Genomic DNA, 22123 nt, shown 5'->3' on the forward strand with positions numbered 1-22123 from the left:
GGATGAGGCTTTGAGCCACCTGATCTACTGGAAGGTATCCCTGCCTGTAGCAGGGGGGTTGGAACTAGATGATCTTTAAGGTCCCTTCCAACCCAAACCATTCTATGATTCAATGGTTTTACACACCAAGAGGACAATTGCAATACCTTAATGTGGGCAAAGCAAAACATAGGGGGGAACCAGTCAGGGTCTGTGCTCACCATCATCATCACAAGAACAGTAGGAAGGACCAAACCCTTCAGAAAAGGATGCAGTCAGGATGACACCAATCCCAACCTCCTGTTTGGGAAGCAACTGCGTCACCTGTGTCCTGGTGCTCCCCACTAGTGCCAGCTCATCCTCTTGGTCCAACACCAAAACGTGACCAATTCAGCCCCAATGCCACGTGCATCTGCTAGCAGGGCACATGAGCTTCAGGCAATTTACTCTTTAATTTAATTCAAGATGCTCAAAGGATCTTTTAGGGGCTTGCACACAACCACAAGCTGTAGGACAGCATCCTCACAGCTCCCTTGAGAGCAAACCACACAAGTGCTCCTTAATCTTTCAGTGCAGAGGCCACCACATACCGACCCGGATGCAGCTCCCTCCTCCTCTTGGATCCCATCCCGCAGACTTTTCCCTTTCACAGCCTCTTGCTTTAGGGAGCTTCTTGGCCAAAAAAGAAGACAGAGAAGGAACACAAGTTTTTTCCCCCCCAATTAAAAAACCTTTTTTTGATAATCAAAGCAGCCCAAGGGGAGCAGACTTGGATGCGGCACTCCCATGCATGACTCTGGGGTGAACCCACACGTGGAACCCCAGTGGGGCGCAAAGCCCTGCAGCTCCCATCTCCTCCCCAGCTGCCACCATCAGCCCTTCCCCACCCAGCCAAGGAGTTACCTGCTGATGATGTTTTCCTGCAGCGGCTTCTCCTTGACCTCAGGCAATCTCTTCTTCTTCTTCCCTTTTACCAAAGGGGGCTGCACGTTGGGATAGAACCGTGTAAGAAAGAAAGAAGCTCATGCAGTGGGTTTGATGCCCACAAAACACTGGGGACAGTCACGAGGGTCACCCCAACACCTGGGCATGGTGAGAGCTGCCTGGTACCTGCACCATGCATGGTATTTCCTCTGGCTCTTTCTTCACAGCCTTTCCCCTGGGCACCTTTGGTATCTCCTGACCTTCCTCTGACTTGCTCTTTCTCTTCCTGGGGACAAGAGCAAGTTCACCTTATCAAGGCCAAGGAAGCGATGCCTGCAGCAAACCCTTGGTGATGGAAATAAGCCACAGCATGATGTCACACTGCCTAACTCTTATGTCCAGCAGCATCAGAAAAAAGGCTCCCAAAGGGAAATCGGGAGAGATTTCCCTGTTGACCACTTTAGGGCTGAGCTGCCCAACAGAATCACCTGCAGCAAATGCGATAACATCATGCTGTAAACCCCTTAAAATCCCCCGCCATACCCCATGGTACCCACCTACTGCTGTTCTTTGCTCCACTGGCTCTTGAGACCCCCATGGCTCTGTCATCCACCAGCTCTTTGAGATGTGGTACAAGGCTAAGGCAGCGTCCTCGAGGGTGGTCACTGCAACAAGATGGAAACAACAACACAGGGCTGGTAGCACCCCAGTTTTGCTCTCAGAGGAAACCTCAACAGATGCTTGCTCCACAGCTCAACCCTGAAGTTTGCAGGTGCCCACAGGGCCAAGCTCAACTTTAACAAAGACCCAAGCAGAACATCAAACAGAAGAGACTTTAGCTCAGTCCCTGAGCTGCTGTTGGAGATGGTAGAAATAAAATTGCTGCTAAAATAAAAGGAAAGCCACCCCCATTCCCATAGTATAGGAATTCACAGCTCCAGGTGGGTAGATCAGGGTTGCGTGCTGGGGTCAATTTGCACCCTCAGAACAGCCCAGGGTATGTAGCAAGTATTACCCAGGTCCTAATTACATCCAGAAAGCCACAACAATGGAAAGTAATCATAAAAAAAAAAACCCCACACAACAAAGAAAAAAGAGCAAAATTAAGATATTGACTTTCCCCACCAAAGCAGGCAGCTGGGTGGCCATCACCCACCTTCCACCTCTCCTTCTCATGGCTGGAGCAGCCAGACCCACCTCCCCCCCAAATCACTGCTCCCCCTAGAAACCTCAAGGTCTGAGAGAACGGTAGAAACAAAGATCATATTCAAACAATGCCAAGGTGGCCCCCACCCATAAAAGACCTTTACCATTGAAGAAAAAAAAAGGGACTTCTCAAGGAGAGAAGGACAAGCTACAGAGCACAACAAAACATGCAAACTTTTCAAGGAGTGGAAAACACATTGAAAATCTCCATATTTTACCAGCCTTTGCTGAGCCATGAGCACTCACAGCTGCTGGTAGGACCGCACTCACTCAGCACAGCATGACACGATCCCTCAAAGCCACCCAGACTGGAGAGGACCTCACCCCTTGCTCCAACTACCTCCCTAAGGGCAATACCCCTCTGCAGGCAGCTTATTTAAAGACTCCCTCAGCCCTGATTGGAGACTCCCAGCCCAAGATGCATTCTGGGAAATGAAGTTTTAGCCCAAAAGCTAAACTTGAGGAAAACCCATAGCCAGCATCTCCTTGGCAAGGACACCTGCTAGGAGGAAAACCATTTTGCACAGCTCAGCTGGAGGATGGGGTCAAACACCTTGCTAGAAAAACAGCTTAAGGAAATCTCCTTGCCAGGAGATATCTCCTCTGCAATTAGATGATTAAATGAGACCAAAAAATTCAGGCTTTCTTGGCCTCTTACCCATCAGAGCCCCATGGTTGGAGCTGGAAAGATCTTTGAGCCCAGGCAGTGGGTGCAGAGGCCAAATGCCAGAAGGTTCTGCATGCTGTTGCCTATAACCTTCATCCTGAAGCCCTCACCCATCCCACTCCCCTCCAGCCCTTTTCATGCAGGTGAATCCATTGCTTTCACCTGCCCACATCACCATCACGAACCTCATCGCAGCTGAGCCTCAAAACGGTCTCATCCAGGTGCAAGGGAAGGGGCTGGTGCAAAGGGGCTGCTGAGGCTTTACACAACACAAAGAAACACAACCTTTCCTCAAAAATGCTGCGTTTGGGGGAGAAAAAAAAAAAAAGGCATTGCCCCATGCTGGGATCTCCAGCCATGGTGAGTAGCGGGGCCAGGCATTCCCCTGGGAAGGTGCCACCCGGTTCGTGGCCGGGAGTGAAAACCCCTGGAGACAGGGCTGGCTCTGGGAAAGCCTCTTTGATCCCCGTTGCGTCACCTGGGGAAAAAGCATCCAAGCTACCTTTCTTGCTGGATGAGTAAAAGTTGTCAAGGGATGGGAGCTGGCCCCGGGGCAGGGAGCAGGAGAGGACGACTTCGTGCCGGGGCTTGTTTGCTCTCGGCCGCCTTCTGCTAAGCTGGGGACCGATGTATATTTGAGTTTCTTCCATTTTTATCCCAGATCCCATAGAGATTTATTCATCCCTGATGTTTGGTGAAGGTTTCTCCCAAGCTCTCCATGCTGGTTGGGTTGTTCATAGCATCATAGAATCATAGAATGGTTTGAGTTGGAAGGGACCTCAAAGATCATCTAGTTCCAACCCCCCTGCCATAGGCAGGAAAACCCCCATGATGGGGTGTGCAGGATGGGTGAACTAGGAGAAATCTGTCATAGTCTAGACCAGCTCCGCTTTGCTTATACATCCTAGTCAAGCACAACCTCTTAATAATAAAATAAAGTTTATATATTTTTGGATATTTTTTCTTTGCCGATGCTGTTCGCGATGGGGGAGATGGGAGCAGGATGGCTCCATCCAGGGCTCTGCAGTGGGGAAACGTGGACCTCAGAGGAGGTCTGGCTCATCCTTGGGGAAAACCAGACCACAAATGAGGTCCCTGGACAGTTTGATGACATCGTGGATTAAATAGTAATTTTACTTTTCTAGTCCAGCCGCTCCTTTTGGATCAGGAAATCCATGAGGGAGAGAAAAGCTCATCCTAACATACCCCCTTCCCTGCGATCACATTCAATCCCCAAAGCCCCAAGAAGGAAAAATCGACTGGGAAAGGTGGAAATGTTTTAATATATTCGGGCAGTTATAAAATACATCCACGCAATATGAAAGGTTTAATGTATGCCGGGCTAATTTTCTTCTTCCCTTCGTTAAACAGCTGAATCTGCACGGTGCTCCCCGTGACCTGTTGCCATGAGTAGGATTCATCATGCACAAGCACACGGTCTCATTAAATTCATTAGGGAAACGAAGCCAGGCCTTGGGAAAGACTAAAGGACCTTCTCGTGGTGACACATGCCGGTAACGACCCAGCTCAGCATCCCTGCACTGGGAGCTGCACACATTAGGGCACCACATACATCTTGGGAATCGGATTTTTCCAACATCTGGCCACTTTTCCGTAAAATTTCACCAGCTTTACCTTTGTTGTCCAGTCCGACTCTTATTTTACGAGCGTGATTGAGAGTAAAACCCATCCATGGTTCAACACGGCTTAAAAAGAGGGAAAAATGGGGTAGGAACTGCCTGTACCTGGCTGGAAAAAGTAAGAAAATGGATTTTATTTGATTTCTTAATTCGTTTTGATATCGTATTTTGCGTTACGTTGGGTTTTGTACGGGAGCAATGTCTAATGGCTGTAGCAGGACAAGGGCACGGACAATTCCAGATGTTGCAGAATTCTTCCGACAGCTGCGCGAGCTGCAGTGTCACCATCCAGATGTTGGGTTGTTGGGTTTTTTTTAAGGGGGGGGGGATATTGTGGCCAAGGGGTTCCACAGAGGGGAGCACCTGGGGCGCAGCACCGGGGCAGAACAGCTGGAGCTGGCTGAGTTGGGGGGGGTTCGCGGTAGGATGCTGCCATATTGCACCCCCCCCGCCACAGCAGCCCAGATGTTGCGCGGGGGGAGGGGGTGTGGTGTTGCACGGGAGGGGGATGCGGGGATTTTAGGAGGAGGAGGCGCCCAGATGTGGCCGGGGGGGACAGTCCAGATTGGGGAGGGGGGGGCGTCTGGTTGAAGGTGGGATCGTCCAGATGTGGCTGGGGCGGGGCGGACGCGCACCCAGCTGTTTTGGGGGGGGAGGGAGGCGCGCCGAGCTGTGGCTGAGGGAGGGGGGCGGTGCCCCGGGAGGCCCCGCCCCGCCCGTGACGTCATCGGCGTTCTAATTCCCACCGTTGCCACGGGCGACGGCCCCTCCGCCCCTCCCCTCCCCTCCCCGCTCCGTTCCTCACCCCCCCCCGCCTCTTCCTGCCCCGCGCTCCCATTGGCCGGCGCCGCCGCCCATCCGCGCAGTCCCCTTCTCCCATTGGCTGCAGCCTCGCTCCGCCCCGCCCCGCCGCCCTGCTTATGCCCCGCGTTCGCCCGCGGCCGGCAGCCGCTTCGTGGGGCTGGGGGGTTCGCCCTCGCTTGGGGCATCTCCGTAAGGGATTTTGGGGGGTTATCCCCCCCCTGCTGGGGTGGCTCTGTAAGGCGGGTTTGTCCCCCCTCCCCTCCCCCCATCTGGGGTAGTTCTTGCAAAGGGGGGGGAGAGTCTGTGGGGGTTTGACCCCCCCCCCCCCCCCCCCCCGCACATCTGGGGTACCTTTAGCAGAGGAGAAGCAGGCTGCGGGGGCATCTAGCCAGATGTTCGGTGCACGGGGGTCTGCAGGGTCGGAAGCCAGGGGCTAGTAGGGGTTTAAGCCCCCACCCAGGAAAGGGCTGGGCTCTGAGCCCCCCCTAGGGGCTAGCAGGGTGGGGGGTTAGGCTAGGAGAGCCAGAGCAGCCCAAGGAGGGGACCCTGAGCCCCAAAGCCACTCCGTGGGGTCAAGCGGGAGCCCTCAGCCTGTGGATGCTGTGCCCCCGGAGATGATGCCCCCCGAGGAGGAGAGCCCGGCCGGCAGCGGCGAAGGGGATGGGGACAGTGGCCTCGTCCTCCTGCAAGCCCTGAAGAGTGGCAGCACCCGAAAGGTGAGGTGCAGCGGTGGGGTGCTTTGGGTGGGGTGCGGGATGCGCGAAGCACCCAACTATGGGGCTGGGTATCCCTGTTTGGTTCATGGAAATGGTTGTCCCCGTGGAGGTGCAGGTCCATCCTGGCCATCAGACCATACTGGGGGTGTCAGGGCATGGCAGGGGGCTGGGTGGGGAAGGACTCGGTGTGTGACGTGGGGTAGAAATGGGTCCAGTAGCATCCATGGGCAGCCCTACGCAACTGTCTCGTAGTTCATCTCAAACTTTCTCCATCTGCAAGTTTCTGAGTGACACCTTTTAACCAAATTCTCCCGTATTTTGGCTTTTTCTCCTTCCTGCCCGTAGGAAGATGGTCCAGCCAAGTGCTGCCTGCCCCTCACCTCACCGTTGGAGGTACCGGGCAGAGTTTTGCTCGCTGGCACGCTTCTCCCCCAGGAGCTTCCCGCAAGGAAAGTCCATGCAACGGCAGCCTGGCTGTGCGTGCGAGATGGGGCCGATAGCTCCGCTGGCGTCACCCGTTTAATTAGTAACAACGGGGTGAAACCAACGGGGATTGTCCTCGGGCTGCCACCGACCCCGCTGCTTGGCTTTCCCCACCATCCCTTGGGCATCAGTGCACGCTCCTGGGATCGAGGAGGCTTTAAAGAGCACTGCTTGTTGCAAGAAAAGATGGGTGAACGTTAGATTTTGGGGTGTTCAAGTGCATCTCCTGTTAGGTCTGTCCCCTGGGAGCTGGCTTGATAAACCTGCCGTTGAGTTTGCCCTGTAATCCGATCTCTTCTTGCAAGTATATAATTTCCAAAACTTGTTCTTCAGCAGAGCGCCGTGTTTCTGCAGCCCTTTGGCAAAAAGAAAAAAAAAAACCCAACAACAACAATCCCAAACCCCTAAAAACCCCATCAACCAAAAAAGCAGAACTCGGTCAGGCTTTAGAGGTGTTTTATTTTTTTTTTTTTTCTCCTAAGTGAGGGTTGAGATTACAACCTTGGCGGAACAAGGATCAATCTGATCTTGAGTCACTTGAGCCTGGCCTCTCCGACTGCAGCTAAGGAGTTTGCAACCTTAAACCAGGTTGGAGTTTACTCAAGGCCTTGTCTAAATAGCAGGTGCCACTTGTGAGGGAAGATTAGCAGGAGCTGTTTTGTTTTGGGTTTTTTTCCCCAATTTATTCTGCGTACAGACACACCGTTTCCATTGTATGAGCAATCGATTTACCCCGTGTGGATCTGTTGGATGGTAGCACAGAGGAGAATAACATAGGAAAATGTTGCAAAGCTTTGTAGGGGGGAGCTGGCAGGGGATACGCAGCACCTGTCATAACAGGATTACTTTTTCAGATTAAAAATACCCAAAACACCTGATTAGATTTCCTATTAATGATATCATTTTTTTATTATTTAAAAGAAACTATCCATATAACCTCTTCCAGTTGTTTGTTTTCACCCTGACAGCATCAGGGGCTGTGGATGGGGTCACTGCATGTTTGCTCCCTTGCAGGGGATCCTGAACGCTGCTGCGATGGTGTTTTGGTTTTGTTTATTTTATATTTATTTTTTTTTTTTTAGCCAGGGTTCACGTACTGGGGCTGAAGATTTAATACATCTGTTTCCTGCTGGCGCCCTGCCCTGGCTCTCCTGATGCCCTGTGCCTCCCCCAGCTCCCCAGAGCAGTTTCACGCTCCTAAAATTCAAGCTCTGGATGCAGGTTTTTCTGTTTGGAAACTCCAATCCCCCATATTTTTATTTTTCTTCCACCCTGTTTTATTTTTTTTTCCCTTCCCCTCGCTGAGTGCGTTAGCCAACAGTGAGGGCACTTTGTTGGGAAATTTAAAACCTTAATCCTCCACTCATTTGTTAAAAGGCTGTGTGATGTAACCATATTCTCAATAAAAGGTTTTAGAGGTTTTAGCTGGTAATGTCTCCCACAGAAAAAACAGCTTGCAGCCGGAGTGCTCCATGAGATTAGTTGCATGATAGGGACTTTTTATGTATAATAGATGTTCACGGAGCAAAACCACTTGTTGTGACCTACTGGTCGTCTCGTAGTAACAACCCATGTTACTTTCTGAAACGCCCTTGTAGGGGAAGAGAAGGAAATTCCTCAATAATCTGTTAAAAACGAGAATTTTAAAGCCCACTTTTGTGCGTGGAGTGGTTCTCTGGCTTTTATTTTGCTCTCTGTCCCATGGGTTAACGCAGTTAAACCAGGGTCACTCGGCCACTTGTCCTGTGCTGGCCTGACTCATAAAAAAAAAAAAAGCACCAAAAAAACCCCCCAAACCACCCCACAACTCGTGGGTTGCAAAGAGGAATAATAATCTCAGTTGACAGCTCTGACTCTGTTTCCAGTCGCTTTTAGATCAGTGTGGTTTTGGAAATAAAACAGGTTCTGAGAGCCTGGTGCTCTAATTGCCCTATTTCTACAGCAAGTTTTCCAGCTGCTGGATCATCTGTGCACTTGGAAACATCCCTTTTTGGTGTTAGGGAATATTATTGCTTCTGAGAGTGGATGAAAATAAGTACCTGCCTGTTTTATTTTTTTCCTTTGAGTGGGAGATGTTGTAAGCATTTACTGGGTGAAACCTGCAGAGTTGAGGTTGTACCTAGAGATCATGTGCTCAGCACAGGGTTGGGGCCACGGATCAAGGGTGCCTCTGTTAATAACAGTGGTACCTTGTGTGTCAGCACTTCCTAGGAATTGTCCTCTTTGGCTGTTCCTGGTCTCTGTGCAGATGTTTTGCTCTAACTTTTACTGCAGAGCGAATGTTGATATTCCAGAGTGTACCTTGATGCAAGCTGGACATATTAGTGGACACCAAACTCACCTTGGACTTGGTCAACTCTCATGGAGTTGACCACCTCTGCCTGAATTACACTTGGTGGTTGGTGCTTGACCTTCCCGAGCACTGATCTTTGGCTCTTCGTCCACCATCCCTGCTGGGGTTGAAGGCTTCTTGGGCACCAGCTGCCTAGTTTCCTTGTGCTTCATATGCCATTTTTTTTTTTTAATTGTATTGAGAGTGTAGGCTGATAGTGCTGGAAAGGTTGGTTGGTTGCTCCCTTGATGGTGAGCACTGTAGGAGCTCACCACGTAGGACTCACTAAGCAGACAGCTCTGAAGACTGGAGACCTTTAGGGTTAGCAACAAACCCAGTCCATTACTGGCATAGCTTTGGCATTGCCTATGAATCCTGGTACTACCTAAAGTAATTACTCCTCTGGACGAGAGGACAGTTTTCAGATGGGATCGCTCATGATGTCCAAAGGTTGCTGTGGCTCTATCTGGAGCGTGGCCTTCATGGTTATCAGGTGTCAAACAGAGATATCTCAGGCTCGTTTTGTAGCCTTGCTTGGCTTTGCCTTTGGCTCCCAAAGTGTTGGGTTTTTTTTATTATTTATTTTATTCTGACTGCCAGTTCTCTCTCTTCATGTAGAAATAGCACCTGAGGTGGCTTTTGTGGGAACTGCTGGGGTAGGAGGTGAGTCACGGGGAGCCAGGTTCCAGCAGAACTCCTGCCGTTTCATTTGAGGGGTGTATTTATGCCCTGAGCAACCAACCTCAGTGACTAGTTGGAGTGAGGAGGGAACAAAGCAGCACTGCAGAGGTCGAGTGAGTGAAATCCCAAGGGGTTGTCCAACAGAAGAGTTGAACCATGTCCTCTTCCTTCCTTGGAGACGGGTTGAATAGTAACACTCCTGATGCATTTTGACTCCCTCCTTTTAAAAGAGCTGTCTGTTCCCTGGGAGGGATAACTTATAAAATTAAAACAAAACAATCCTTAAGGCTTTAAGGAACGTATGCAGCAGTCTGGGATAATGGAAACGCTGAAGGCAGTTGAGCCTTCAGGGGATGTGGCGGATGAGCATCGTTGGTCCCTTTGCTAAATGCAGCTGAGCTACACTTAACATATTTGTGTTCTCCACCATCACCTGAATTGGTCTGAGCCTGGTGAGATGGGCCTAATCCTGCTGTTGGTCCTCAGCTCTGCACCTGAGCTCTGGTTGTCCCATATCAAGCACGTTGCTTTGCGTTGTGAGACCAGATACGAGCCTGTGTTGTCCGACGCGGTGCCAGCACCACAGTGCAGATGTGCTGCTGCCCATGTGCAGTGCATGACCTTAAGGACAAATCTTAGGGCAGATCATTTGATTTCCATCAAACCAGGTATAAGCAGCAGCTTATCCCTTCGATATTGCACCGCCTGACACCAAGGATCTCCACATGTTTGTATGCCCACATGGCAGTGATAAAGGGCTGGCTGGTGCCCTGCTCCACTTGCAGCTTTCTCCTTGAACTTCCTTGTCCTCAGGCATGTGAAGGTTGTCTGCTTAGTGGTGGGGCTGGCTGTAGAGCCTAGGTCAGCACCAAGTGACGACTCATCTCGCCGCTGCCATATTATGGATGTCTGTGGTCTAGGTGCAAATTAAGCTGCTTTAGTTTCTCCTGCTGTTCTGTGGGTCCTCTCCAGCTGCTCTAATTGGCAATAATCCTGGTGGTGTCTGTTTTGTGGCTAAAGCTGGTCTTGGAGATGACATGGCTCGGTCTGTGTTTCAACAGGTGGGCTGTGGAGCACCATGATCCAGCCAAGCTCTGCAGGTAGCTAGGACCTTTTACTTCAATACACATTGGGGCTCTAACTCAACTCACAGCTGCACATGCTGACAACTCACAGTTGTCCTTTGATCACTTCATACACTTGAGTTTTGCTTTTGCTCAGTGGCTTCCAACAACCGAGCTCCTGTTCTTCTAGCGGAAATGAAAGAGCAGAAATTAGTCCCTTTGTGTGTGGCTGTGCCCTTTGGACTGGTGGCATCCAGCTTTTCCTACAGGTGGTTAGGTTTGTCTGTCATTAGTGCTGGGGCAGCTGGCACGTGGTGGCCTTGTTTTGGCACTGGGGTCACAAATACTGCTCTAGGTGTGCCTTGTCACCCAAGACATATCCAGGCATCATCTCCTTGTGTTTACTGGAGACGTGAAGTGCAAAGTACACTTGGTGATCATCTCTAAACAAACATTTCTTAGGGACTTGATTACAGAAGGAAACCTAACGACGTAATTGACCTGTTTAACACCCCAGATGGGTGCTCTTGAACTGGAAGAGGTGATGGGGGGGTTACCAACACCATTGCATCATTGTATATGTTCCCTTCAAAGATAGGGTTTGAGTTGGCAGAAACCTTGACAATCCCTCAGAGGGGATGTGTTTGCCTTGGCCTCCTCTGGAAGGGGTCTTCTGGCCTCTTCCCTGTTCTCCCTTATGTGGAGGCATTGGCCGAGTGCTTTCTGTAATGCCGTCATCTTTCCACGCCGAGGGTTGAACGCAATGTTATTTGGCAGGTGTCTTCTGAGCATAAAGTGGTCTTGCTACAATAATACTGGCTCTAATCCTGCTTTGTCAGAAGCAATGAACTTTAGAGCTGGACACAACTCGTATAACTTAATGACCCACACCTCGTTCATTTTCATGGCTTTCCTAACGTATGCTGTCCTCTGGGTACGTACAAGCCGTGATATTCCCTGGCTGCTACGTGATTTATGGCCTCTTACTGGAAGAGTTGTGTGCTCACTTCTCCTTTGTAAAAACTTTAAACTAGAAAGTCTAAGAAATCTCATGTTCAACCTGGCCACTTCTTCAGCACCCAACTTGACTCTTCTGTTGATGTCTGTAGGTGCACCCCAAACCCCAAGAGACTAGTTGAAATAACACGTCTTTCTTCTGACCTTAAAGAGGTGACCTCAAGAGCTTGTACAAAGAAGAATTAAGCCAGGAAAATCCCTTTTATAACCTAACAGTGGGGTTTGGTGGCTTTTTTCCCTTGTGTCTCCCATTATGTAAGGTGTGCTTAAATCTCTCACCACTTAAGCAGCTCTGTGCTGTGGTTTTTAGCTTTTGGTTGCAACTCGAAGACTACAGGCATAGGCAAAGCATTGGGTTCTTTTGGACACCGCTGTTGGAGGATGGGCATGGTCTTCTCTTGACTCTCTATCTCCCCTATGTACTTTGTGATTCAAACGTGGCTTTTTTTTTTTTTTTTCTGGCTTGTGATGGTGTTTCCTTTCATATGTAAGTTAGCCTGGGCTAAACATTTTATTCTGGAGCTGAATTTCCTTCTTGCTCCAATATTTGTGAAATAACGTAATTTCTGCAATGCTCCAAGAGCAGATGCAGACTAGGCTTGGTGGTTCCCCATGGTGGCCTTGGCATAATACTTACATTGGTCCATGCCAGCCAAGAATGATGCTTTGGGGCTGACAGCAGAACCTCTTGAAGCAAGATGTGCTGCAATCCTGTGGGTTACTGCAGTTACCCAGCTTCCCAAAGGGGTGAAGAGGAAAGCAAGGTGTGGGGAGATCACATGAAGTTCTTAAGGGCAAAGCAAGGTGTGGGGAGATCACATGAAGTTCTTAAGGGCAGCAAGTCTCAAGATGCTGACTCGACATCCTCACAAGGCTTTGGTGTTACATCAGCTGCTCCGATACCTGACTTTCCGGTACCTTTTTGCTGTTGCCTTAGGAGCCTGGATGGGAATTGATAACTATCTCATTAAATCTGATTGAGAAGACACCCAATGTTCAGACTGGGGGCAAAAAACCTTGCAGTTCTACAAATGGCTTAGAATCATAGAAGGGTTTAGGGTGGAAAAGACCTTGAAGATTGAGTCCAAGTGTTAAACTAACACTGCCAAGTCCACCAGTAAATCATGTCACTAACTGCCACATCTATGCACCTTTTAAACACCTCCAGGGATGGTGACTCAACCGCTTCCTTGGGCAGCCTGTTCAATGTTTGACAACCCTTTCTGTGAAGAAATTGTTCCTAATATTCAATCTAAACCTCCCCTGGCACAACTTCAGACTGTTTTCTCTTGTGGTGTCACTTACTACTTGGGAGGAAAGACCAACCCCCATCTCACTACAACCTCCTTTCAGGTATTTGTAAACAGTGATGAGGTCTCTCCTCAGCCTCCTTTTCTCTGGGCTGAACAACCTCACTTCCTTCAGCTGCTCCTCATAAGACTTCATCAGCTCCTAGACCCTTCACCAGCTTCATTGCCCTTCTTTGGACATGCTCCAGCACCTCAATGTCTTTCTTGTAGTGAGGGGCCCAAAACTGAACACAGTATTTGAGACGTGGCCTCACCAGTGCTGAGTACAGGGGGACGATTGCTTCCCTGGTGCTGCTGGCCATGCTATTTCTGATACAAGCCAGGATGCTCTTGGCCACCTGGGCACACTGCTGGCTTGTATTCAGTCAGCTGTTGACCAACACTCCCCCAGATCCTTTTCCACCAAGCAGCTTTCCAGCCACTCTTCCCCAAGCCTGGAGTGTTGCATGGTGGTGTTGTGACCCAAGTGGAGAACCCAGCACTCAGCCTTGTTGAACCTCATACAATTGGCCTCGGCTCATTGATCTTAGTGTCTCTCAGAGGGAGAAGCCTAAGCAAATCCAAATGCTGGGATGCCCTGGATGTTGGCAGAGCATGTTTGCTCCTCAGCTGCATCAGGGCTTGCGAACGTTGCTGGAAGGCAGCTCCTTTGTGTCCTTATGAAAAGCCAAAGTGATTAATGATGATCAGTGCTGCTCTGTTTGCATCCTTGAGAGGGGTTTTCTTCATCAGCTTTGACTCAGCAGCAACTCAAATTTTGCCCCTTGGTGTTGCCTCAAGCTAGGCCTGGGAGAAGTGGAGAGCTGCCAAGTCAATTAGATAAACCCCTTAATTGCTTTTGCAGTGAAGAAGTTTTAACGCTGTCTTTGAATATCTCGTAGAGCCATCCTAGTGTCTCCTCATGCCACTCTGCATCTTGCTTCTTTTTTTACTTAGTTTCTTTGTGTCTTGCCTCCAGACGAGGAGGCATTCATGGACCTTCTCTGTGGTTTTGGATAGTCCTTCCACTTGTGCCTCTTCCATCATCTCTCACCTGCAGTTCCTCTAGCCTCCTGCCCATGTATTCTTTGCTCTTTTTTTCCCTCTAAAAAAATCTTAAAATCCTCTAACTGCTTTCAAGCAAACCTTTGCAAGAAGAAGTTTCAAGGCCAGGTTGGATGAGGCTTTGGGCAACCTGGTGTAGTGAAGGGTTTCCCTGCCCATGGCAGGGGGGTTGGAAGTAGATGATCTTTGAGGTCCCTTCCAACCCAAACCATTCCATGATTCTATGAAAGGTGGTGAAAGCTCCTGCAGGAAGCACTGAAGGCAGAGAAGATGTGCTTTCCACCTCCGACAGTTGCTTGCCAGGGCTGTTGAGTTTTGGGTGGATTTTTACAGCTCCAGAGGCAGAAAGAGGGAGCCTGAATCCTGCTCGTTTGCATGCATTTGGATATATTTGCCTGCACGTTTGGCTTATGTGTCTGTGGAGCTGACAAGCACACATAGCTCTCATAGAATCATGGAATGGTTTGGGTTGGAAGGGACCTCAAAGATCATCTAGTTCCAACCCCCCTGCCATGGGCAGGGAAATCTTCCACTACACCAGGTTGCCCAAAGCCTCATCCAACCTGGCCTTGAACACCTCATCTGTAAGTCTGAGGGGCTGTTGAAATTTTAATAAGTGCCACCTTCTCTTTACGGCTTCTTTTCCCCTTCTTAAGCTTTAATTTCCATACATAGGTTAATGTCTCGCAGTCTGGGAAGAAACATCACTGAAGACACAATGTTCGTAATCAGCCTTTAATTAATAAAAGAAATACTTGTGCAATATCTTGGGCTACATCTGCATGAGCAGCTACTTTCTAGACAAGAGTCTGATGCCCTCTCCTTTGCTTTGGGAACCTCTGGGTGCTCCTACTTGAGTAGCGCCTGAATGGTTGGGTTGAGATTTTTTTTTGTTTTTTGTTTTTTTTTCCCAAGGTCCGTGTTGAGCTATGACCCAGCTCCTACTTGCTGGAGAAAAGCTGGCATGATCCCTTGTTGGGATGTCCATGGTGTGGGATTCCTCACCCTTTTCCTTTTTCTTCCAATGACTGGATTTTTCCCTGAGGAGCCAACGATGTATGTAGGATGGATGAGTTCTCCCAGGGCAAATCCAGAAGTGGCACTTTTGGATCAACCTTTCCTGTATTTGCTCCTGACTCAAGATTTGTGCAGCTGTTGGGGTGTATTCTTTAACGTCCCACTTAATTGCTTCTCCAGAATAATCAGGGTCTCATGCTTCCAGCTTGTTCCTTCAGTAATTTCAACAAATTCATGGATTACTAAAGCGTTTCACCTGCAGATTTATGGACCAGATGGAGTGACTCTGGTTCTGTGGTTTCCGACGTACCAATTAGGAGCTCAAATCTTTCACTTAAATGAAAATGCCAATGTTAATCCCGGACCCCTGTCAAAGGAAGCACCACCTAGTGGACTTGAAATATGAGAAACTGATTTTCAGAAAGCTGAAGTCCACGAAAATGCAGGCTTTTCCATTCCCTACTTACTAATCAAAGCTGATCTCATACTTTTTGAGCAAGGATTTCTTTTTTTCCTTTCTTACTTCCCTAGGAAAATCAAATAATTTGTTAGAAGTAAGTTTTCCCAGAGTAACACTGGGACATTCAGCGTCTTCTGGAGAGGTAACCAAGGGTTGCCCTGGCTTGTTGGATTTAAGAATGTTGTAACCTATCCTGGAGGATGAGGTGAAACCTGGTCTCTACATGGAAGAAATTAGCTGAGGAAGTGTTTTCGACAGGGTGAGAGCAGGCACTGCTGGAGCTCTGTAGAGTCTCCTGAGTGGAAAAAACCCTTCTTGATGTGGAGGCAAGTGGTCCACCAGCAGTAGTGGAGGTAAAGCAGTGGGGAGCAGGGTAAGATCAATGTGCATAGCAAACAGAGGTTTTCTAAGGGGAGCAAGAGGGTGAAATAGTGGCTTTGAGTAGTTTCTTTTAGTGCTGTGGTGGATCTTAATATGGTCTTGGAGGGATCTGCCCATGCTTTGCACTGGTGTAAGAAAAGCAGCCTTGGAGGTCTTCATCCTCTTAAACTGCCCAGCCTTGTGCCCTCCCAAACAAGTTTGGTTTTGTGGTTTTTTTTTTTTTTTTCCATCCAGGGATGTCTTAGGGACCAATTTCATCCATCTGAACTGCTTCTTGCACAATGGAAATCATCTCTGCTTGGGCAGAGCTTTTGTGGCCCCGGATTCAGAGACCCTCTGCCTGGGGCATCCCGTAATAACCTCTTGGCCCTGCGAGACAGAGGGATATTGCTGTCTGTTATTTCCTGAAGTCAGAGATTAAACATGTTTCCCTGTCTGCAGAAAGTCCAAGCTGAAGCCGAGGAAGGAGGCAGGGATGGAATTGATTTACTGCTTTGTGCAACTCATTTCTCCACCCCCATGAACTCTTGACTTCCTGCCTGCACTGGATCCCCTATAGCCAGCAGGAGGTGGGAGCACTTATAGACATATGGTCACATCTGTTCTCCAGCTCGAGGGTTATATTGAGCTCATCTGCAGACCCCTGGGTCTCATCTTGTGTCCGGATGGCGAGACCCTGGAAAGGGGATGCTTAATTCCTGTATCCCTTCCTGGTTGCATTTGGGAAACCTTATCTGAATGGCTTAGAAAATAAATTGCTGTAAGCAACACGTGGTATTAGATAATAAAATTTGTATTTCAATTGTAATGGCGGGCTCTGAAATTGCCCTTTTTAATCCCCAAATGGTGGAGTTTTTTGGTGAGACCCTGTCCCTCACTCTCAGCAGGGCTGCGACCCCTTCGCCCAGACCCAGCGCAGCAAACTGCAGCATCGCCGGGCGCGGATTAACCAGCAGATCAACAAGGAGATGAGGATGCGAGCTGGGGCAGAAAACCTCTTCAGGTGAGTCCTGGTCCCCAGGGCATCCCTCTGGCCCAGGGATTTGGCTGGGGGTGGAAATACGGTCTTGATGTCTAGGAGGCAACTGATGCTGGCAATCCCATGGCTGTGGTTGGGGTTTGCTCAGTCTTCCCTTGACTTTGCAGCGTTCATCTGAAGGTGGTGAAACACTGGACCAGGTTGCCCAAAGAAGTTGTGGCTGCCCCATCCCTGGAAGTGTTCAAGGCCAGATTGGATGAGGCTTTGGGCAACCTGGTGTAGTGGAGGGCGTCCCTGCCCATGGCAGGGGGGTTGGAACTAGATGATTTTGAAGGTCCCTTCCAACTCAAACCATTCTATGATTCATCCTGGAAATGCCTGCCTTCTGTTTGGTGGAACGCTGATGCTATGCATTTTAATGAAAAATTATCATTTTAATGTCCAGGAAGCCTGATACAAAGCAGGGTGTGAGCAAATAGAATGATGGGAATAAATATTGAACTGGGATTGAGCTTGGAGTGCAGTGTCTCCTGCCTGATGCTCCCAGCAAGTAGGTCAAATCCAGCTTAAATTCCAAAAAATCCCCATCCCAGTGCTTCCACCGGAGCAGAATCTGAAAATTCAGGTATATCTTTGCACATAGGCACAGTCTGGTGGCTCTTCACCCTATTGGAAGATGCATTTATGGGATGTGTCAAAAGTTGACCCCTTTGCATGGCTTTCAGATTGCAGCTGGCCTAGCACATTAATGCCTTCCCCTGTAGAGCGTTCGTGATGCAATCATGATGCAATCGTGATGCAATCACATGATCTTTGCAGCTATTTTATCTTTTTTTTAACCCGAGGATCTCCTTTTTTTGTAGCTCTTACGTACATCTCGTGTTCCTGTAAGATATTGGAGCACATGTGCAGGGTGTGCAGGTCTGCCAATATAAGAAAATATCATAAAGCTGCCCTAAAATAGCTTTTTTTGAGGGTGTATTTTACCAAGTTTGTTGATTTCCCCCCCTCCCTGATAAAATAAGATTGACTTTTCACTTCTGAACTTGAATGATTTAACATCAGTGGCGTGTACCTGCTGCACCTGGAAGAAGAGAGTAATAGTTGCCCCACCAAACTGTAGGAAAAAATGGTATTTTACTGGTGGATGAGGATAGTGGGGCTTCCCAGGGGGAGGTGATGTACCAGTCTCCTTACCCTGCTGCTTCAACCAGGCTGCTGGGCCTTATCTAATTAAAAAAAAGGCCATGAAATCCCAACGTGTGCCGCTCCACGTGACTCCCCTTTATTATTTAAAAAAAAAAAAAAAAAATAGGGGAAAATCTGCTGGCTCAGCAGAAACGTGCCTGGCTGCGGTTGTGGCGCAAACAGCGGGAATCAAAGCGGCGTGCAGGGGAGTGAGCAAAAAATGTCATGCAAAACACATCTTAATTACTCGGCCAGGGAATTGCACTGATGGGGCTCTTTATTTTTTTTTTTTTTTTTTGCTAAATCAGCAGTTTGGATGTCTTTTGGTAGCAGCCACTTTTCCTCCCTCCCACAAGTCCACTTTGCAGCTGAGTGATAATGTGGGTTTCTGGGGGCTACGGTGCTCAGAGCTTCGGAAATAGGGGAAATTTGGAGCGGGGGGGAAGAAAAAATCAAGCTTCTACCTGAAATGAAAGGCTGAAGTGGGGGTATTATGTAGTAAATCTAAATGTTATTGCTTAAAAATTATAGACTTGCACGGAGAAACTTCCTTTGCATCTCTCTAGGCTAGTGCTAAATGCAAGTAGGAAAAGCTATGGGTTGTCCAGCCTGGAGCAGTTTGCAGCTGAACTTGCTGGTTTCTTTGCCTCTGCAAAAAAAAAAACCAAAACCAAACAAAAACCCACCACCAACCACAAAAAAAAACCCAACCAACCCTCAATGCTTTAAAAAAAAAAAAAAAAAAAAAAATCTCCTGAACTGTTCTGTTCAGCATATCGGTCTCCTTTCCTGGAGATGTTGCCATGAATGGTGTGTTGGAAAAAAATGCACGTGGTGTTTGCTCAGTGATGTTAAGAGGGTTTGTGTGCTGGATAAATAAGTGGGCAGAGGCAGGGGAAGCCTTTTCCTTTCTTGTTCAAATACTGGGGCTGAGCGAAGCAATCAGGGAGATAAAGTTGTCACCAATAAAGCAGTTTCTTAAAAAGAAATTAAAAAAAAAATCAGAGATCTTGGTTTGGTGTTAGTTAAGCAAACAGCTAATTTCACCAAGGAGGTTGCTCGGTGTTGCCCTGTTTTTGCCCTGGTGTTGCTGGGTTACAAATCAGCTATTGGTAACATAAGGAAACAAACAAACAAAAATAAACCCCAAAATTGATGCCAGCTGAGAGCAAGAAGGGAAAACTCTCTTTAATTCACATTGGAAGAAAAATTGTAGCAACAGCAACAATGCACCTTTGTGTCCTGGAGGTGTTGTGATGCGTGGAGGTCTAGAAAGGAATGGTTTATATGGAAAGAGGGTGATTGCTCTCGTGATACTGTGTGGGGAATTGCAGAAATGCCAAAGGACGTTTAAACGGAAGCGGCCGCGGAGATCTTTGAGTTTGGTGGTTTTGCTTTGTTTGTTTAAAATAAAAAAAAATAAAAATGCATTGGTCTTGGGAAATCCCAGCAAAGGGGAGTCAGGGGAGGAGACACGAAAGGACCAGCATCTTAAAAGAGAAGCAGCATAGCTCCTTCTGCCCTGAGCCAGGTCAGGGCAAGGTCCCTGAAGGATGCTATCCACGAAAAAAAATACAAGTTGAAGGCAACGTGCTCTGCAAAATCTGGGGGAATGCGATGCCCTGGCTGAGCAGAGCTTGTGCACATGTTGTTTTTCCTGGAGCCCGGCGTGATTTAGCACGAGCAGCCAGAGCCCCTTTCAGCTGACAACTGCGTGCTGTCAGCTCTGGGTTATCTCTCCTCGCTTTCCTTTGGAACAGATAAGAAAGTTATAATCAGCCTGGGAGCTTGTCTTGCTGGGAGGGGGCAGCTGAAATCAATCCTTGGTGTTTACATCTCCTGACATGCATGAGCAGGGAAGGGGAAGGGCAGGGTCCAGCTCTGCTAATGGGTGAGCACCGCCAGCCTCTTCTTTTGCAGAAGGGTTGTTTTCACCCAAAAATAAGTTTTTTGTCCTCAAACCAAACTACGAAGCGCTTTTATTTAGTGTGGGTGAGCACCTTGAGTGCTCATAGCCAAGTCTGAAGCTGCTCCCTGGAGTTGGGAGCATGGCTTGTCAAGGGGAAGGTGGCTCTGGGGGAGAAAGAGCAGCTTCATCTGAGCAGGATGCAATGCTGCAATGAGTTTTGCCTGGCCTCAGCCTCCATGGCACAGTGGTCTGGATGCTCTGGCTTTCCCAGCCCCTGGCACGTGCAGAGCAAGAGGCATGACAAGTCAAGAGTTGATAAATAAAGGTGCTGATGAAACAGGGAGGCTTGATCAGCACCGTGTTGTCTTGCAGGGCCACCAGTAACCACAAGGTCAAAGAGACAGTCGCCCTGGAGCTGAGCTATGTGAACTCCAACCTGCAGCTGCTGAAGGAGGAGCTGGAGGAGCTGAACAGCAGCGTGGACGTGTACCAGAACGACAGGTACGCTGGGCAGGCGGCTGACTGCAGCGTAGGAAGAGCAGCTTGCTCAGGATTTTATTATTATTATTATTATTATTATTATTATTATTATTATTTTATTTTTGCTTTTTCTGTGAGCAAGGCAGCCTCTCGCCTTGTACCCGTTGCTCTACCTCCCTGCTCTGCACAGGGATCAACCCTCTGGCAGGGACCATGAGGTGGAGGTTGGAGAATAGGGGAGGGCTTGGGCATGGGCCAGATTTGCTGGAAACAGTTTTTCAGCTTGGGAACATTCACGTTTCATCTATAGAGCCGCAAGGAGAGCAAACTCAACAGCTTTTCCTAGCAGATACTCAGGAAGCATTTAGAATCATGGAATGGTTTGGGTTGGAAGGGACCTCAAAGATCATTTAGTTCCAACCCCCTGCCATGGGCAGGGACACCCTCCACTACACCAGGTTGCCCAAAGCCTCATCCAACCTGGCCTTGAACACTTCCAGGGATGGGGCAGCCACAACTTCTCTGGGCAACCTGTTTAGGGTTCCATTTGGGGATGGATGGTGCATCCTCTGAACACCGATGTCCCAAAGCAGGAGAAATAAGTGAGAAACAAGCATCTTCACTTGCATCGCTCCCATTTCCTGAGCATCCCACTAGAGCATGAGTTATTTCCAGCAGCTGAAATAGGGTATTTAGGAGAAGAAATTAAAAGTGTAGCTACTCAGGTGCCCGACCTCCAGTTCTGGCTGTTCCCAGAGTGGGTTTATTTACTGTTAGAGAGTGTTAGGTTTCTTTTCTCTCTTTCCGAGGTTAGACTTTTTGTTAATTGTAAATGCACTGTTGCTTTGAAATGCTTACCCAGCCACCTTGGGCTTGGCTCACCACAGTGGTTCACCAGCAGCAAACCAGTGTGCTGGGGTGGCTCGACAGCACCGTTTCGCTGGGTGAGAAAACCAGAAATCCCTGAGGCAGAACAGACTTGGGATGCTGCAGCAACGTGGGAGCCACTGCTGCTTCTTCCCTTCCTGAGATGGATGGGTGCATGGTGTTTGATGTGACACCAAGCTGAGCGGTGTGGTTGACACGCTGGAGGGAAGGGATGCCATCCAGAGGGACCTGGACAAGCTCGAGGAATGGGTCTATGTGAACCTCGTGAAGTTCAACAAGGCCAAGTGTAAGGTCCTGCACCCTGGGTTGGGGCAACCTCCGGTATCAGTGCAGGCTGGGGCATGAAGGGATTGAGAGGAGCCCTGAGGAGAAGCACTTGGGGATAGTGGTGGACGAAAAGCTGGACATGAGCTGGCAATGTGTGTTTGCAGCCCAGAAAGCCAACCGTGTCCTGGGCTGCATCCAAAGCAGCGTGGGCAGCAGGGCGAGGGAGGAGATTCTGCCCCTCTGCTGCTGTGGTGAGACCCCACCTGCAGTACTGAGTTCAGCTCTGAGGCCTCCAGCACAAGACAGACGTGGACCTGTTGGAGCAGGTTCAAAGGTGGACCATGAAGATGATCAGAGGGCTGGAGCACCTGTCCTATGGAGAAAGGCTGAGAGGGTTGGGATTGTTCAGCCAGGAGAAGAGAAGGCTCTGGGGACACCTTCTTGCAGCCTTTCAATACTTAAAGAGGGCTTATTGGAAAGATGGGGAGAGGCTTTCCAGTAGGGCCTGTTGTGATAGAACGAGGGGTATTGGTTTTAAACTGAAAGAGGGGAGATTCGGACTAGATATAAGGAAAAAATTTGTTATGATGAGGATGGTGAAACACTGGACCAGGTTGGCCAGAGAGGTGGTAGATGCCCCATCCCTGGAAACATTCAAGGTCAGGTTGGATGGGGCTCTGAGCCACC

The 22123-nt window shown here is 48.9% G+C and overlaps 1 protein-coding gene across 2 annotated transcripts in view; it reads left to right on the forward strand.

The window, feature by feature from the left end:
- The first annotated feature begins 5834 nt into the window (after nucleotides 1-5834).
- The window catches only part of RHPN1 (rhophilin Rho GTPase binding protein 1), a 30733-nt gene continuing 14444 nt past the window's right edge, over nucleotides 5835-22123 (forward strand). The window contains exons 1-4 of one of the 2 annotated variants that reach the window (XM_086609601.1): nucleotides 5835-5936; nucleotides 6282-6473; nucleotides 16610-16728; nucleotides 20174-20302. In XM_086609601.1, coding sequence (XP_086465727.1) covers nucleotides 5835-5936; nucleotides 6282-6473; nucleotides 16610-16728; nucleotides 20174-20302 — 542 coding nt within the window. The remainder of the gene's footprint in view (nucleotides 5937-6281; nucleotides 6474-16609; nucleotides 16729-20173; nucleotides 20303-22123) is intronic. The other variant, XM_086609602.1, reaches the window with a different exon arrangement.

The sequence above is a fragment of the Tauraco erythrolophus genome, chromosome 3, assembly GCF_009769465.1.
Source record: "Tauraco erythrolophus isolate bTauEry1 chromosome 3, bTauEry1.pri, whole genome shotgun sequence".
Lineage (NCBI taxonomy): Eukaryota > Metazoa > Chordata > Aves > Musophagiformes > Musophagidae > Tauraco > Tauraco erythrolophus.